The sequence below is a fragment of the Mus caroli genome, unplaced genomic scaffold (assembly GCF_978045245.1).
Source record: "Mus caroli unplaced genomic scaffold, Mus_caroli_1 scaffold_3, whole genome shotgun sequence".
Lineage (NCBI taxonomy): Eukaryota > Metazoa > Chordata > Mammalia > Rodentia > Muridae > Mus > Mus caroli.
Genome location: NW_028227258.1, coordinates 40,367,877 through 40,387,370, shown reverse-complemented (window position 1 = coordinate 40,387,370; position 19,494 = coordinate 40,367,877). Strand labels below are relative to the sequence as shown.

General features: G+C 43.3%; 1 protein-coding gene across 4 annotated transcripts in view; it reads right to left on the bottom strand.

Annotated features, from left to right (window-relative positions):
• Ptbp2 (polypyrimidine tract binding protein 2) overlaps positions 1-5,404 on the bottom strand; it is a 64,897-nt gene extending 59,493 nt beyond the window's left edge. For 2 of the 4 annotated variants that reach the window (XM_021157893.3, XM_021157894.3), the window contains exons 1-2: positions 5,188-5,400; positions 3,508-3,538 (exon numbers count right to left, since the gene is read on the bottom strand). In XM_021157893.3, the coding sequence (XP_021013552.1) occupies positions 3,508-3,538; positions 5,188-5,195 (39 nt within the window). In that variant the 5' untranslated portion in view covers positions 5,196-5,400. Of the gene's footprint in view, positions 1-3,507; positions 3,539-5,187 lie in introns of all 4 variants that reach the window. The other 2 variants (XM_021157892.3, XM_021157891.3) reach the window with 2 other exon arrangements.
• Between the last annotated feature and the right edge of the window lie 14,090 nt (positions 5,405-19,494).

The following is a 19,494-nucleotide window of genomic DNA, read 5'->3' as shown; positions in this document are numbered from 1 at the left end:
AGCAGCGTAACTACTGCTCTTCACAAGTACTGGATAGAGAATGGAAGGTAATGGGAAATTTGTGCAATCTACTCAATTAATAAAAACAAGTCCAGAATGAAGCCTGACAAAATCCAAAAGTAAAACTGTATCTTAGAAACATGGACAAATAAACAAGCTAGATGTGATGGCTATCCGTGATTGTCGTCAACTTGACTAGGCTGGAGTTAACCAAACCCAAGCTGGCTGGAGGGTAGACCTGTAAGGGGTTTTTCTTGATTAATTCATTGGAGGCAGGAAGACCTATCCCACATCTCCATCTTTTGAAGTCAGAAGACCTAACTTCAGGTGCTGGCCTATTTGAAGGGCATGGAGGAGACACTTTTGCTTTTTGCCTGTTTGCCTTCGTTCTCAAGGGCAAGTTCACGTATCTTGCTGAGGCATTCCTTCACTGGCATTATAGAACCTAGTCCTTCAGGATTCTGATGTGAGCACAGGACCAGCTGACAACAGGAGCCTCTGAGACTTAAATATTATTGAATTCTTGGACTTTTGGTCTGGGAGACAACCACTGTTAGACTAACAGAACCACAGCTGTGGTCATTTGAATGAAAATGGCCACTAGACTCAAAGGGAAAGCTATTATTTGAAAGGAGGATGTGTGGCCTTGTTAGAGGAAGGGTGACAATGCGGAGGGGCTTTGATTCAAACCAGGTAGGTCTGTGTCTCTCTCTGTCCCTGTCTATGTGTGTCTCTCTATGTCTCTCTGTGTCTGTCTGTCTCCCTCCCTCTTCCTTCCCTCCCCTCCCCCGCCCCCCACTGCTGCCAGCCAATCCAGATGTAGAACTCTTGGCTTCTTCTCCTGCACTACGTCTACCTGCATGCCACCATGCTTCCTGCCATGACTATAATGGACTAATCCTTTGAATCTTTATGCCAGCCCCAATTAAATGTTTTCCTTATAAGAGTTGCCTCCATCACAGTGTAACTTAACAGCAATAGAAATTCTATGACAACAACCTATAAGCTACTCTAATAATAAAGTTACACACACACACATATATGTATATGTATATGTATATATGGGAGGTGGGCATTGATTCATTCTGTAAATCCTCTTCCTCTAAAGAACCCTAACTAAAGCCGGGCATGGTGGCGCACACCTTTAATCCCAGCACTCGGGAGGCAGAGGCAGGCGGATTTCTGAGTTTGAGGCCAGCCTGGTCTACAAAGTGAGTTCCAGGACAACCAGGGCTATACAGAGAAACCCTGTCTCGAAAGAAAAAAAAAAAAAAGAACCCTAACTATAATATACCAGTCATAGTAGTCTAAGCCTTTAATTCCAGCACTGGGGAGGCAGAGACAGTCAGACTTCTAGCTGGAGACCAACCTGGTCTATACAGTGAAACCTTGTCTCAAAAACAAAAACAAAACAAAACAAAAAAAACAAAAGGAAGAAGAGAACAACAGCTGGCAAAAGGCACACTGAAAATACTCATAACAGATACTATACAGAAATAAGAATTAAAACCACAATTAAACTATCACTTCACACCCACTAAACACTAAAAAGCACTGACAAGTCTCTGGAGGAACTGAAATTTTCATACCCTGGTGGTGGCAAGATGGTGCAACCACTGCAGAAAAGAGGCTGCAGTTTCTCAATTAGTTAAACATATGCCTAACATATGATTCAGCCATTCTTAACAATGGACCCCAAGAGAAATAAAAGCATATGTGCACAAAAACGTGCAGAAATGATCATAGCAACTTTATAATACCCCCAAACACAAATGCCCACTACAGGTTTTTAGTTACCATATAGCAGGATGACACTAAGCAAACAGTGGAGAAGAGAACATTAACACTGTGTAAATAACTTAAAAGCTTCTGCCGAGTAGAATACAACAGAAGACTTCCCTGAATCCATTCATTTAAAATTCTAAAACTACAAGCAAATCTGCAGTGAAAGCAGATCACTCGCTTCTGGGGAAAGGCAAGGCAAAGGGGATGACAGAGGGGCAGGAGGGCATTCCTATGAGTAATAGGTTTCTACCTCGATTGTAGGTACACTCAAGTGAGTGTGTGTGTGTGTGTGTGTGTGTGTGTGTGTGTGTGTGTGTGTAAAGGAAACATTGCATACTTTAAAAATAGGCAATTTATGTCATACCAAAATAAAAATTTGAAAAGGTCAAGAATTCTACAAAAAATAAGAAATGCATGATAATGTGCAAATCAGTAATTTTTAAAAATGAAAAACTTAACACATCTACACCTAAGCAACTGAACTGTGAATGAGGAGAAATGGATACTACAGTTTCAATTATTTTAAAAATGCACATATATTACTTTCTTTACAACTATTTACTTGTAAGAAAGTTTAAGTGCTGTACAAACTTCTGCAAACAATATAAGAATTTAATGAATATAATTGAAAATGATAAAAAATGAACTTTAACTTTACAAAATTTTATATTAAACGTTTTAGAATGGGTAGTGAATATTTTTATACAATTTTCAAGTAACAGACCACAGAGCTATCAGTTAACTCATTTTTGACAAAGTACCTTATAATCATTTATTCTTTTATATAATTCACAGAAGAAATCTATTTGGATAATAACTACAGTATCAAGACATTTTGTACTCTTGACCTATTCCTGACTTCAAAGCTCTTAATATCGCAACTTGAAAAACATGACTGTCAATGAAACTAAATGTTCTTCACAATATTAAAGCATGGGCCTCTAGATCATTATCATAGAAAACACAGTAACATCTCCTAACCTATTCTGAAGATTAAACCATCATAATCATAATTTTTTAAAGTCCAAGAAAAATACTGAAGGTGTCACTAAAGCAGGTTCACTTACAGTTCTCCTAAGGGCATTTCTATGCATGGGGTTTTATATTTGTATTTATAATTAAGGTGAGGGACAGGAGAAATCCTATTACAGGCTTGGGCATGAGTTAAAAGACGAAGCATCTGTCCTAACAAGGCGGAAAGGCTTGCAACCAAACAGTCTGTAATGCACCAAGACACTAAAAGGTCTATCTATGCCTTCAAGGAAGTGCCAGATGGTAGGCATGGAGTCAACTGTAAGGGCTCAGCAGTTTTTCCACCCAAGAAGTGAGGGGAAAACCTACACACACAAGAAAGCTCTTCAACAACTCAAGCTGCAAGTACTTAAAGCAACTGAGTCCTCCTTCCATGTCAGGACAACTGATTACCAGTGTGATCCATGCCTAGCACACACATTTCACTTTAATCAAACTGTCTTAAACTAACAAACTTAACACTACTTAAAGAGGTTAAAAAAAAAATCAGCTTATTATCAAGTAGTTAACATACCACAGTCATTAACAATATCCAACTGTACTGTTGTTTATACTCTGACTTTACAAATTAAAGGAAGCATTTTAAGCTTGGCTTTTGTTGTCAAGGCTAACTGAAATTTTCCACTCTTTACAATGGTACCATATCCAACACCCCCAGTTTCCACTTTACTTTCAAACACAATCTCCTACCTTCACACCAACAGCAACCTCAGTGACAATTCTGTAAAGGAAAAAAGAAAAGTGTCAACAACCTCTTATTCTTCTAATGATCATTCCTTAACTTTGAAACTTTTAAGATCTTTCATAAATTATCCAGGCCCTGGCAATACACAGGTGCTCAGTGATAATTTTTTTAACTATTATTTACCTGGATTTTTTTTTTTTTTTTTTTTAGAAATAACTTTGAACCATGAGATGTTTCAGTCAGTTTATGATCATTTTTAAGAACCTTTAGCAGCAAGATGAAAATGCAGAAACACTATACTATTCCTAACGTGCTTATATACGGACATCAGCAATGTGAGTGAGTTCTTTGGTAACCTAAACAGAATCTGGGAATTGGAAAATTGTCTGGAGAGAATTCACATGTCTGAAGCTACATTTCCTGTGGTAAATAATATCCCATTAAGGTAATTTGTGGCAATGATGTTTAAAGCCTTTTTATTATCTCTTTTAAAACACCAGATAACTAACTCTAGACTGATAACCTAGTAATAAACTACTGAATAAACTCGGATTTTACTTTTTTAGACTCGTCACATCCAGACACTCAATTTTAATAACAGTTCATGTTCACTGGGTCTCTTTTCGTGCCCGTTCCCCTCTGCGGGCTGTGAGCTGTGCCCCCCTTCTCTGAACAATGAGTTGAACTGGGTCGTTCGGGATGTGGAGTTAACAAGGGCGCGACATTGGTGAGCCTCCTCTTTTCTTCTCACAGCTCTCTCATCTCACTCAGCATCCTCCTGTCTTCACGCCCAGCCTCTCGAAAGATGCAACACGACTCCGATCCATGTTCCATATTTGCTTGGGGGGGGGGGGGTCTTGTTTGTTTTTATTTATTTATTTTTCCTCCAGAAACTAATCAGAGTAGGGGGCGGGGGAAGGCCAACCCTGTGTGGATTATCTGTTGTCTCTGCCTTGCGTGGCTTGTGGCCTTTGCCCATGTGACTGATGCTGCCTCTCCAACACTTCGTGGGGGTTTTGTTTTGTTTATGGTTTAATTTCTGGGCCCTGTGGGCCGAGCCTCGGATTTTTGTTGTTGTCGTTGTTGTGGTGGTAAAGGCATTCCGATGGCCTCCCGCCCCCGCTCCCAGACTCTGATGAAAACAAAGGAGTGTGACATGTGCCCTCCTCCCTCCCGCCGCCACGCGCCCTCCCCTTCCCCGCAGCTCCCTCTCGGCGCTCCCGCCGCGGCGTTTCGGGCGAGGCCGGGGATGGCGGGCCTCGCTCGGGCTTCGCGCTCCGCACAGGCCTCGGTGGCTTGGCCCGCTCGCGCCCGCGCCGCCGCCGCCGCCACCGCCACCCCAGGGTTCGGGTCTCCCCGCGGCGTCGACATGGCTCCCGAGGGGGCAGGGCCGCCCCGGGCTTCCCGCCCCATCCCCCGCAGTCGGGCCACCCCGCGTCCCCACAGCAGCCCCGAGGCCTCCCCGGCCTCCCAGCCGCGGCTGCGGTTCGCGCCGGTAGCCGGAGCGGCCGAGGGAAGCCCGGGGAGGGGTGTGTGTGATGGGGCGGGGGTTGGGTAACGGCGGCGCGGCCTGGGAGGGGCCGCCGGAGCCCCGCTTCCCGGGACCCGACCCGACCCGGATCCCGGCCGCCGCCTCGCCGGCCTCCTCTCCCTCGCCCATCTCCTCACGGGCTCCCGGTACCTACCCGTCCATTGCCGAACCGGACAAAGCTTCGCTCCCAAGAACCGAGCCACGCAGCCAGCGAGCCACACAAGCGGCGAGAAAATGGCGGCCAGGGCCCGACGGAAATTGCCGAAGGTGCCGGAGCGCACGGGGCAGCGCGCGGCGGCGGAAAGAGCCGAGCGCGCGGGCGCCCGGCGGCGGCGGGAGACGAGCGGCGGGGCACAGGGACCGGGGGAGTGGGCGCCTCCGCCGTTGGCTGCCTCCGCCCGCTTGCCCGCCCGCTCGCCCGCGCGCGCGCTGCCTCCCGCCCTCGGAGACGTGCCGGCTGCAGTGGCTGGCTGGCTGGCCTGGGTTCTTTCTCTTCTGTGGGCGGTGTGAGTGGGGCAGCCTGCACCGTGTGTGCCTCAGGCTAGCCCGGACTGCAACCCTGCTGCTCTCAGGCTGCTTCCACTCTTCCTTCCAACCTCAAGCCGCATTTTTACCACAAAAGACCAACCCGAGGCCCGGCCCGGGCACCCTTCGCCCTCTCAGCCCTAGAGAAAAAGACTTTATAGCTGCATCCTAGACCCACGTTTGCAAACTCTCCATCCTCAAACAGTTTACCCACCTGGCCAAGACCCATTGCTTTGGAAAATATAACAACATCTCCTAATTAAGGACTGCTCACCAGCTTAGTGTTTGCTTACAAACCTGGAATCAATCAGGCCAAGAGGAAGAAAAGGTGATTCTCATTTGGGTTGGTAATTTTTGTGCATCTGTTAGGAAAAACATATATTCCAAGATCCCTACGTGGGAATGGCCCCAGGCTGAGCAAGGTGGCAGAAAGCGTTCCTGTATTCCAACATTTGGGGATATGGAAAGAGGAGGCCAATTGAGTTAGCATTAGTTACAGGGGATGAAAATGTTAAAACGCCCTAGACAAAAATCACTCTTTTCCAAAGAACTAAAGGTCTTAATATCATAGAACATGTTTTCCGTTCTCCTTTAATGTATTTGTATCATAGCCTCAGCAACATTTGGTTTCAGAAAATGTTCCCGGCATGCCACTAATGCCAGCACCCCCCCCCCCCCCTTGATCTTCCCTACCTCCTCCAACACTTACCAACTGTGTCTGTCCAGGTGTCCTCCATGCCTCCTCCAGATCTGCCGCGTCCCCTTCAAGAAGCCTCTTGCCCTTACCTCCTGGAATTTCACGTCACTAAGTGGGAGATTGTATATTATTTTTAAATGATAAGTCAGAACCTGGGCCCCAGCTCCTCCAGAGGATGACGAAATTTAGTGAAACCCTGTTTCAAAGGCAATCAACAACAACCACACACACATGTGCACTGTTGTTGCTCTAAGAACGTTTCAAAGCCACCACCTGGTCAAATAGTCTTGATTTGCCTTAGGGATTGTCGATTCTTTTTAAAAATCTAATTTCCGGCAACACCCCCCTTCTATCTACACTATTGGCTTATGATACAAAAAGGCCCCATTATCATTTCCATTAATAATAGTTTTTCATGGGTTGTGGTTTTGTTCGAATAGTTTCAACTCAACAATTAAATCTGTATGCTCCCAGAGGGAGGGAGGGGATCCAGGCTGCATTCTCCATAGTCCTCACATTGGCACAATCAACACTGATAATTCCTTCTCGATTTATCTCAGGGAAGACAATCTGTGTCAAGAAGAGCAGAACTTCTGTCAAGTGTCAGATGTTCACTAAACTACAACCTTTGGTTGTCCTTCTAATAAAGTATAAGGGCAAACCACAACCCAGTCAATATGCTGGCTTATTTAAGTCAACACTTTGGTAGGAAATATGTGAGGGAGTTCGCAAGTCAAGACACATAAAGTACTTGATTTTAAAATGTAGTAAAGAAATAAGGGTTTAAAGTTGGGAATGATACTGATGTATCAGCACACAGCAGTAGGCTCCTCTGGACATCTACCTGAGGTTTCTGTTTCAGCCATTTGTTCAGTGGTAAACTGTGGCTGGGAAATATTAAGTGTAAAATCTAGAAATGATTTATAGTTTAAAATTCTGCACCATTCTGAGGTAAAGCAAAATGAAATCGCCTCCATCTCACTCTCCAGTCAGGACATGAGTCACCTCTGTGTTCAGTGTATCAAGGCTAAACATGCTATCTTCCAGCTAGCTTATTCAATGGACAGGTATCTTTCATCAGCTTAACTATCATGTTATCTCAAGGTTTGTATGTGCAGAAAGGAGTTCCTTAGTTAACTCAACTCCCAAAGCACAAGAGTAGTGCTTCTGGCAATCTGTATGCCAAGAAAGTGTCATATGTCAAGAAATTGTAAAATGCTTCCTTGGAGGTGAACAAGCAACCAAGTATTTCAAGACAGGAAACATTCCCATGTCTTTCCTGAGTATGTTTTGTGCAGTCACTCTGTTTTTAGTATTGTTAATCTCTGGCTATGTCTAATATATGAATAGTGTGAGGTTAGCTTATCATACATTGTTTTGAGAAGATGGGCGTACAGAATGAAATAAGAGAATCAGAGGCTGGTAGCACCTGCAGTTGTAGGCATCTGGTAGCAGGACAAGACTGTATTCCCTGTGTGCTATATACCACAAAAACATGTCCTGTCCATGAAAGCCTGCCTTCGCATTTGAGATGTTCCATTTGTTAGCTACGTGACACTGGACATGGTCAGCATAACCCAAGGATGAAGTTCATGAAAATGAGATTAAGAATGACGTCATCATCCAAATTGGTGTCCAATTGACAGCCTGGCCGCAGTCAATGCTTAAGAAACGGTGCTGCTATCGCCTTGATTGTTGGTGATTGGTTGTTGTTCCTGTCACTGATACTATTCTCTGCAGAAGGAACAGGCCACACTTTTGGCTTTTGGAACTTTGGAGGCAGCCCATATCCGTATAGCTGTATCTGTACAGAGATTCTTCACAAAGGTTAAACATGTCAGTAATGAAATTAGATTGGCACTCATACAGATGAATAAACCAGGGGAAATGTCACCGGCAAATTTGTAAAGTCCCACCCATATGTCAATCTGTGTGCCTGTGTGAGTTAACCATGGGCTGGATTATTAAACAGTGGAGGATGGCCAACCCTTGTAAATGCTGACTAGATTCAATTCATGTTTATGAAGTCCTAACAGAATAGGGCAATAAAAAGTGAAGTGGCTGGACAATATTCTTTTCATACCCAGATCTTCTTTCAGTACAGTAATTTGTTCTTTTCCATCTGAATGGTAACTGTTTTGACCTTTCACAGAAAATTTTTCACTTATGTGAACAATCATTAAATCTAAATTTCAGCCTAGGCTAAGCCAAAATGAGGTGTAATACTGATGCAATAAAAATAAGAAATGGGACCATGTTCGTTCACATCAATAACATTTTACTCTTAGTCTGCTTAGGGTACTGGAGTATCAGTTAACTTTTCAGTCTAACAAGAGAAATAAAAATATACCAATTAATAGTATTTTATTTTTGAAAAGGTAATATGAACTCAAAGTAGAGAAAAGGACATTTAGAAGCTGTCAAAGCTTATGCAAACTCCCTGGAAAAGGGAAACAATCAGAAAGAGGGGGCATACTAGGTACTAGGTTGCTGGGCACCGAGCATGGGATGTAAAATAGATGTACTGGCAGTAAGTTCCTTTATATCATGAAGAAAGTTATTCCTAACTGCCATATAGTAAGGGTCTTATGATTTCTCAAATGTACTTTAACTGCCATGTGGAAAGGGTTTGACAATTTCCCAAATATACTTAAACTCAACTGAAACATGATGCTTATTACTTAAGGACATGTGAACTATGTACCAGCAAATTCTACTAGAAGAAGAAAGAGCATATATTTTAGGATCCGGCCCGCCATCCAGATTCCTTCGCTGCCCATCTTTCCATTTTACTACATACATTTTTGATAGGTTCTAATACCGGTATTGACATTGTGATGGTTGATTTAACTGTCAACTGGACACAGTGAGGACCATCTAGAAGGACAGTCTCAGTGAGGGACTGTCTACCTCAAGTTGCCCTGCAAGCATGTTTGTGGGGGATTAGTTCCATCACAGTAACTGAGTGGGAAGGTGCACCCCACTGTGGGTGAGAGCATTGCCTGGGGTTGGGCCCTGGACTGTAAGAAGTAGAGCATACTGAGCAGTGAACACAAATGTTTTCACTCTCCCTCCGCTCGGACCGTGGATGAACTAGCTGCTTCACATCCCTGTTCACGTGACATCCCACCAATGATGGACTGTGCAGTGGTTTGAATGAGGACAGACCCCAGAAGGCTCATATATTTGAATACTTGTTCCTCAAATGGCAGAAATGATGGGAAAGATTAGGAGGTGTGGCCTTGTTAGAAGAGGTGTGTTACTGCAGGTAGGCTCTGGGGCCCTGTCTTACTCTTGGCCTCTTGCTTGCAGGTCAGATACAAGGTCTCAGCTACCCCTAAAGAGTCATGTCTGCCTGCATGCTTCTACACTCCCTATCATGATAGCTGTGGGCTCATCCTCTTGAAACTGTAAACAACAATTAAATGCTTCCTTTTATATAAGTTGTCTTGGTCAAGGTATCTCTTCACAGCAACAGAACAATGACTCAAAGTGTCACCTAGAATTGTAAGAGGAATAAACCCTTCTTCTCTGTTAGTTGTTTCTGTTATTATTTTGTCACAGCAATTGGAATCTAAACTAGGACAAAAATATTCATGTGTTTGTTTTACTCAAAGGTGATGATCATTATGTAGTCAGTATTATCTTGTAACTTAAAACTATTGTCTTAGTCGGGGTTTCTATTCCTGTACAAACATCATGACCAAAAGGCAAGTTGGGGAGGAAAGGGTTTATTCAGCTTACACATTCCCCATTGCTGTTCATCACTGAAAGAAGTCAGGACTGGAATTCAAGCAGATCAGGAAGCAGGAGCTGATGCAGAAGCCATGAAGGGATGTTCTTTACTGGCTTGCTTCCACTGGCTTGCTCAGCCTGCTCTCTTATAGAACTAAGACTACCAGCCCAGAGATGGTCCCACCCACAAGGGGACCTCCGCCCTTGATCACTAATTGAGAAAATGCCTTGCAGCTGGATCTAGTGGAGGCATTTTTCCCCCACTGAAACTCCTTTCTCTGTGATAACTCCAGCCTGTGTCAAGTTGACACAAAACTAGCCGGTACAATTATGTATCTTTGAGATCTAAGAGATGAAAAATACACAATATAGAGTTTAGAATTGTCTTGTTCTTGCTGCATAGCTATGTATTCCACCAAGAAAAAAAAATCATACTTTATTTAACTAGATATACTGACAAATCCTTAGGTGGCCTTTATGTTAATTTTGTGAACAATTTTGCAACTAATTTCATTGTTTCTAAGTCACTCCACACTTGAGTACATCTGCTAGATGACTGCTCTAAATAAAAGAACTAAGTAAAGTGTTTTTAATTCTGAAAGATGGTACCAAATTGCCCTACATGGGACTTAAGACCTTGGAGAAAGATTAGCAATTGCTGTTGTAATTAAGTAATTGTCAAAGGCCAACAAGAGAGTGCTCAGCAGGTAAAGAAAGGTGTTTGCCATCAAAGTCAGAATTCATGGGATCCAGCTGGCCCACTCATATAAGTTGTCAGAAGGCCATGGAGTGTACACACACACACACACACACACACACACAAACACACACACACACACACCACATACACAGAGTAAATAAATAAAAATGCAATCTAAAGGTAAGCATATAAAAACAACGATCAAATAGGAAAATGAGCAAAGCACTTGAATAGGATATTAAAAGTTTATACAAAATAAATGAGCACAGATAACATCATCCTCACTTAACAAAGCCCCAGGAATACTGTGCTAGGATGCTTTGTTTTGAGCCCCCACGAGAGACAAGCACAACACTGAGTACTGAGAATAGAAGAATCTCTTCCATGCTGTCACTGACACACAAAGACAGAATGAAGTTGCTTCGGGGACTGTAGAGATGGCTCAGCAGTTAACAGCACAGCCTGTACCACTTCTTCCTTCAGACAAGTTGGGTTTCATTCCCAGTACCCGTGTTCAATGGCTCACAGCTGTATGCAAGTCCAGCTTCAGGGAATCTGACCCCTCTGGCCTCTGAGGGCACCTGCATTTGCCTGCCAATTCTGCCCCCCTCCACACACACACACATAGATGTAATGTTAAATAAAAATCTTAAAAAAGTGATTCCTCTAGATGCCTTACAGCTAAAACAAAACAAAACAAAATAGACAAATAAAACTCTTCCATACACACTTCTTAGCTCTCTTGTGATGATGTGTCTTTCAGTACTCAAGAAAGAAGGGAATACAGATCCTGAGAACCTGAGACTCCATATGTGAGCCAGGATGTGGGTGAGAGAAGCCCCTGGTGCTATCTATGAACCTGGCCCTATGGACCTGTGGAGCCAGAGAGCAAAAGCTGCAGGAAAGGGTCTTCAGAATAATCACAGAGACACCTATGCATCTGTCGGACTGAGACTTACGGTTCTTGGCCAGCTTAGGCAGAGAAGCAAAAGTATATGGGATTTGGAAACGTTTAGGATGTATTTGTTTATCCTGTACTGTATGTGTCTAAGTATGGGAACTTTCACCACAGCACATGTGTGGAGGTCAGAGGGCGACTTGCAAGAGTTAGTTCTCTCCTTCTACAGTGTGGATTTGGAGATCAACTCCAGTCATCAGGCTCAGAGGATATCATCCTCTAACGGCTGAGCCATCTTTTCCACACCAGATTTTTTTAAATCCAGAATAACTAAAAATTTAATGAAATATCATTATAGTATACTCAAACTTAAGATTGTGGAACAATTTTGTAGAGAATAGTAGAGAAATGTCTGTATGTGTATGTGTGTATGTATGCACACATGTGCACTCCAGTACACTAGGGTTAAATTTTGCATTTTCCAAAGTGGAAAGTCAATAGGTAGTTTGTGTACAATCTGTACTCGAGAAAATGGTGGGTGAGCATGTTAGCCAGGGTGAGGACTAGGAGAGTCAGAGAAGTGTGAACATTTTGAAAAAATCATTTCCACATGGGTCATGGAACCTGGAGATGAGGAAGGGTGTAGTTTGGGTTCCACTTATTTCCTAACAGATCATCCAGACCTGTTTGCTTTCAAAGCTATGCGAATTTCTTACTTTGATAGAAAATAAGCTTTATATTGAAAGAGGAAGGACTGGGTTGTAGGGAGCAAAGTGTGGCTTTAGTGCGCCATTGCCTCCTTTGTATTCCGCTGTCAGGAATGCTTGTCTGCATGATTACTGAAGGGACGTTCAGCAGAGATGGCTGTCCTTCCTGTATTGGGCACATAATAAAGATTATTCCTGGAGGAGCATACAATACCTTTGATTGGATCTGAGTCTTTCAGAATGATAACACATACAGATTACTCAAACTAAGGGTGAAGTACACACATGGAAAAGTAAAAGAGGGATGGTGGGGGGGTTAAATACAAAGGAAACAACATCATTTTACTATAAGCCACAAAATAAAATATAAAATCCATATCGTAATATATGTGGCTTTGTGCATACACCCACACAAATGGAAGCTAAGGTCAAGCGAGTTGCAAACAAAAATCATGGAATAATTTAAATTGTTAAATTAAATGGCCCGTAGTAGGAAAGAGTAAGGCTTTTACACTAAATTCTTGTATAACTTTACAACAACAACAAAAAAAAGAATCAGTTTTCATCACTATGTAAGGTAGCCAGCAGGAGGAGTTTCCTAGTCTGTTGAGCTTGCTTGCTTTATATCCTGCATCCACAGTGAATGGTGCTCTCAGCAATAGGGTTTTATTCCCTAGTTATGGTGGGCAACCAAGAGCAATGACAATAGCCTGTGTCGTTTTTTGTGACTCTGGCTTCTGCAGGGTGTGGGTGTGTGTGTGGGGGAGACATTAATGGTTTCACCCAGCACTGATCCTGTCGATGCAATCGTGGCATGAATGTTGTGGTGGTAACCAAGTACTGAATAAAAGGCCTCTTCTATGAGAGGAACGCCATGCCCCAAACTGTAAACATGGTGAAACATGACTGGAGAGGTCAAGGAACCTGCAGAGGAACTTGCTATTGATCGTTTTGCTAACTGGCCATGCTTTCAAACTGCCTTTTAAATATTTAGGTTTAGACTCACAGATTTGTGTTGCTCTCAGCTTGGCTCAGAGAGGCTTCCTTTTGTCGTGGGTAGCAGTTGATATAGAGTCTCACACCTGGCCGACGTGCATAGATAAGTAAGAGAGAGTGGGCAGCTATGGCTAAATCATCTATGTTAACCTCCCATCCTCCAAGGTTTAGAAAGCATCACAAGAGAGACGATAGAAAGAACATAAAAGCTGGTGAATGAGGAGGAAAGCTGTGCAATGCAGACTTCTACATGTGAGCAAGGCCACTATACATATCACCTCACAGCGGCTGTGATTACCTGCAGAAGACATGGAGTGGGTAAAGACAGTCAGAACCCCAGCATGGCTTGGCAGAGGAGCCTCAAGATCCCACCCTTGAAATGAGAAGCTATTGAAAGTTGATGGCTGCTGACAGAGTAAGAGTCACTCTCCTTTAGAGACATGGCCACGGGCAGGTTGCCAATGTACCAGTGGATGCCCCACCTCCATGTTCACCTAGGCATCATTAACTGCACTAAAAAAGGTTATTAGTAACAACAAAAAGGAAAGACAGGAGGCTGGGAGCGATGCAAGATGGGCACCCACAGTAGTGGGAGCTGGAAGGAGGTAGTGGTGGATGGATATGATCAAAATACGCTGCATACACGCATGAAATTTTCATAGACTAAATAACAAATATTACCATAAACAGGAAACCACATTGCAAATGGAAGTAGCCAGCCTCTCCAAATTCTCTTACTCTGTCGAGCTTTCAACTCAAAGGACAGCAGATGCTGGTGAGGTTGTGGAACAAGGAGAGCACTCCTCCACTGCCCGTGGGAGTGCAAACTTGTACAACAACTCTGGAATCAATTTGGTGGTTCCTCAGAAGAGTGAGAATAGTTCTACCTCAGACTCAGCTGTACCACTCCTAGGCATAGACCCAAAAGATGCTCCACCATCCCATAAAGACACTAGCTCAGTTATGTTCATAGCAGCTTTATTTATAACAGCTAGAAACTGGAAGCAGCCTAGAAGTCTCTTAACTGAAGAATGGATACCAAAAATGCGGTATATTTACACCATGGAATACTACTCAGCCATTAAACAAGGTCATTATGGATTTTGAAAGCAAATGGATGAAACTAGAAAATATCATCCTGAGTAAGGTAGGCCAGACCCAAAAGAACATGCATGGTTTGTACTCACCTTTAAGTGGATATTACCTGTAAAGAGCAGTATAACCATACTATGATCAACAGACCCAAAGAAGCCAAATAACAAGGAGGGCATGAGGGAGGATGTTTGAATCTTTATCAGAAGAAGAAACAAAATAGATATCTGAGAACGATGGAAGAAGGGAACTGGATGAGAGTGAATGGGGAGGGGTGTGGGGAGGGGCAGGGGAGACCATATGTAAGGAGAACAGGGGAGAGAGAAGGGAGGTTGGCTGGGGAAGGACAATCTCTAGGACATGCCAGAGACCAAGCATAACTGTCCTCTGTGACACTCCACCCAGCAGCCAATGAAAAGAGATGGTGAGACTCACACCCAAACATTAGATGGAGCTCAGAGAGTCTTACAGAAGAATTGAGAGAAAGATGGAGGACAAGAACTCCACAGGAAGACCAACAGAGTCCACAAACCTGGACCCTGGAGCCTTCCAGAAGCTGAATCACCAACCAAAAAGTGAGCATGGGCTGGACCTAGGTCCCCTGCACAGATGAGCTGTTTGGTCTTACCATGGGTTCCCCAACAACTGGAACAGAGGCTGTTCCTGAGCCTGTCGCCTGCCTGCCTGCCTGCCTGCCTGCCTGCCTGTGGATCCTGAACCCCTAAATGGACAGCCTTTTCTGGCCTCAGTGGGAGAGGATGTGCCCAGTCCCACAGTGACTTGATATGGGTGAAGGTGGGGGTGTGGGAGGTTGACATACAGAGGATGCTTCTGCCTCTCAAAAGAGAAGGGGAAGAGGGATGACAGAAGGGCTTGCATGGTGGCATGCTGGGAAGAGATGAAGGACTGACATTAGGTTATAAAGGGAATAATCAAATAAATTTAGTAAAAAAGAAAGGGAAATGTCATTTTGTTCTTATTGAGCAAATTTTCAAGTGGCATGTGACTTATACTGCAAAAGTCACTTTGCGTACTCAATTCCCCAGACAAATATCATAGAAGAAGAGAACAGGTTCCTATAGCTGTCCTCTGATGTCTAGTATGCTGTGACATATCCCCCAAATAAATAAATATAGGTAAAAGGAAAACAACATAAAATACTAGGGCAGCAAGATAGCAAAGTTGAAAAAAGTGATTGCTAACAAGTGTAATGTATAACTTTTCTGTTGCTGTGATAAAATACCATGACCAAAAGCAACTTATAGGCGAGTTTCTTTCACCTTCCAGTTCCAGAAGGGGCATTCATAATGGTGTGGGAGGCACAGCAACAGGCATTTGGAACAGGAAGCCGAGAGATCACATCTTCAGCTGCCAGCACAAGGTAGAAAAGTGACCTGGAAGTGAGCTAAGACTACAAAGTTCCAAACCCACTCCTAGTAATCTACCTCCTCCATCAAAGCTAAAAGTTCCTTAACCTCTCAAGCAGTGTCACCAGAGACCAAGTACACGGATACAGGAACCTGTGGGGAGCAATTTTCATTTAAGACATCATATCTGTTGACCCAAGGTTCATCTCCTGCACCTAAAGGATGGAGGGAGGTGACTGACTCCTTAAAACTGTTCTCTACAACCGCCCATGTGCTATACTATAGACATCCACACATGTGCAGACACACACACACACATGTGCAGACACACACACACATGCAATATATTTAATTTAAAAAAACTGCTGTGTTAAGTGCTCTACATACATCAGATACACGACCATTACAATATCCATAAAGCAACCATGAAGACACTGACCTAAAGCAATTAAAATCTTCGATCTTGTTAATGAAATTAATGCACTCAACTAAAAGCAACAAAGTCCCATTGGTCTCTATTCAGGTTTTGCTGATCGTTTGTGCTGAATTAAAATAAGCATTATGAAAGCAATTAGTATTGATGTCCATACTATGACTGTAGAAGGTGTTATGGTTGGACTTTCATTCCGTCCTTCCCATGTGGAATAGCCATGCAATTTGGGTGCATTTGACCTTCTTTTACAGCTCAGGGATAAAAGCCCGTCAAAGCCATGTTTCCTAGCTGTGGTCATAGTTTCTGGTAAGATCCAAAGCCAGTCTATGCTCAATCCGAGATTGCCTCAGAGATAGATCAATAACCCTGCAATTTCCATTTGATGATGGTACAAATGTATTCATTAGGAGCATGGAGTTCTGATGGACACCAGTCACCACACAGACCACAAAAGAAGCTTACCTAAAAATAAAGCCTACAGGAAGACAGAAAACTGTCTTGCACCTCAGCAACCTCTTCTCCCTAAGACAAGAGGACATCGTTTTAGAACATACGGCCATTTCAGTTCTCTGCTCTGAGTGGACAGAGGTTTATAAGCTAGTAGGAGCTGTTCTCTTGTCCGCTCTCTGACCTCATTCCTTGCAATTCTCTTGTCTATTCATTCCTCACCAGAAGCGTCAGCCTCCTCAACTATTCCTGCTGTGGTTGGTATGCAAGATCCTGTCTCCTTTTAGGGTCTTAGCTAAGCTGTTGTTCTCCTCTCTCTCAAACATTTGCCTCCCTGACAGATAATGCCTTCATTTCTCTGTCCTTATTCAAACCCCCAATTCTCAGAGGGATACCCAGACCATCTTATCAGGATCCCACTCTGGCCTTCATACAACTCCATTGTCCTCCTTATGTCTGTCTCTATCAAAAGAATTCAGAGGAGACACAGAGTAAAAGATAAGAGTCTATTTTTAGTGAAGTGGGGCATGAGAGCGGGCAATGGCCCAAGAGACCATTGCATCAACCTATATTTTTAGGGTAGGCTTTAAGCTTACCTAAAGTCTCTGGAACTTAGAGTTTTCCTGAAACTGTTTCCCTGCCCAGGTGAATGACAGGACCCTTAGAATTAACTCTTCAGGGAGGAGACTAATTGAACAGTTTCTGTTTCAGATCATTTATCGGTTTTGTTGTTGTCATTGCTTTGTTTTTTTGCTTGTTTTGTTTTTGGGGGTGGGGAAAGGTGTCCATGACCAGAAAGCATCCAACTAGATAGCAAATTTATATTCTTTGGGGGTAGTTTAGAGTTTGCCATGTTTCTGAGAAAGGCCAGAGATATTCAGAATCTATTCTTTGAGCAGTAATAAGTCCTGCAGTTTCAGTTTCTGTTTTTAACAGATGCTGAAGGAGGACCTTTCAACCTGCTAAGATCTGATTGGCTAACTAATAACTATCCAACCAATGTACTGCCGTTTGTCGCATTAATTTCTCAAAGCACGTGTTAATATTATAGTGTATTATGTAACATTTATTGTTTGGTTTCTGCCCCCCCCCCTTCTGTAATTTAAGACATCTGGTGAACAGTAAACGTTCCCTAAGCCTTTGGAAGCACGGAGGGTTAGTAGCACTGCTGGATCGCATGTTGTCTGAGCACCGGATCTGATGTGAGCCAAGGGGGTTCTTCCAGAACTTTATACACTGGCAGTCAGAATACGTTTGTAGAAAATTGATAGCAAACTACTGACTAAAAAATAATGAAGGATGAGCCATCTATAACATCCAGAGAAGGTTTGGAGGAATTGGTGAGGTCATCAGAGAAGAAAAGACCAGTTCTCTTCAAATAAATAAGGAGCTGTCATATACAGGAGGAATTGGGTGTATTATATGTTTTTCTTCTACAAAGCAGAGTGGATTAAAGTTATAGACAGGCACATTTCAGCTGTGCAGAGCAACCAACTTTCTAACAATAAAGCTGCCCCACACTGGAACAAATTGCCTCCCACTTTAATCAGCTCTCTGTTAGCATAGTGGGCAAGCAGGGGCTGAGTGTGTCTGCCATTGAGGACAGGAGGCATCCCTGCACCGGGCAATGCTTGGACTTGGTGACCTCTACTTTAGACTGTATTATGAAGTATTATGATGTGACCACTCGTGTGCTATCCATAAACAAATGCCCTCCCTCTGCTGTCTCTCTTTCCCAGTTCCCAAACCATCTTCACATAGAGAGTACCACTTGTACTTCACGAGCAGACTCCTCTTGACCATGGTTGATTAGATCAGGAATAAGCAACATTCTAAAAGCTTGTCTGTCCAAGTCTCTAGCCCTACAAATTCACGGGGAGGAACAGACTCTGGTTCTCTGAGGGGATTGGAAAGGTGACCTCCTAACGCAGAAGTGACTGACTGCCATTTCTAACATGTCTGGGGAGAGGCAGATACTTCTTTAGAAGGATCCAAAGAATGAAGCCAGCACAGATTGATGAGCACCTGGGATCTGAGGCATGGAGGATACTTCCTGCCTGGATTACCACACCCTAACTCTGGCATTTACTAAAGCCCACTGATACTGGTACTTTGAGGAGCATGTTTCTTCTTCTCCCTCCTCCTCTTCCTCCTCCTCCTCCTCCTCTTTCTCCTTCTCCTTCTCCTCCTCCTCCTCCTCCTCCTCCTCCTCCTCCTCCTCCTCCTCCTCCTTCTTCTTCTTCTTCTTCTTCTTCTTCTTCTTCTTCTTCTTCCTCCTCCTCCTCCTCCTCCTCCTCCCTCCTTATTTTCCTGTCTCCCTTTCTCATCCTCTATGTTCAGCCTTCCTACATCTCCCTTCTCACCCTTTCCCCTACTCTCTTTTCCTTATGCTAATCAGCTATTTCTGTCAGGTGCTACCTGATCATCATAAACTATAAACATTTTATTTAGATTTTCAGCTCTATTTATTTGTATTTAATTATCCAGATTCATAAAATCTTGTTATTATTTATTTAAAAAGGTTAAAATTAGTATCCTTTCTTGGCACTAATTGGAATTAGATACTACAAATTATAAAATAAGTTATGTAATGTCTCTCAAAATGTTTTCCCGGCTTTGCCCTCACTGCTATCATATTAGTCCCCAAGGCAAAGTTCTAGAGCTGTATGTCTGACATCATCAATGCCAGGCATTCCTATTTTTCTAAAGGAATTACTACATCCTCTCAATCTGAGGGGTGGTGTTTGTTCATTGCTCCTGTTCCTCACTGCTCCCTGGCCCGTCTGTCTTTTCAGGTTGCGGTGCTGGTAGTAGTAGGAGTGTGGCTGTGATAAAGAGGTGTTGGGGAACAAAAGGAGACACTG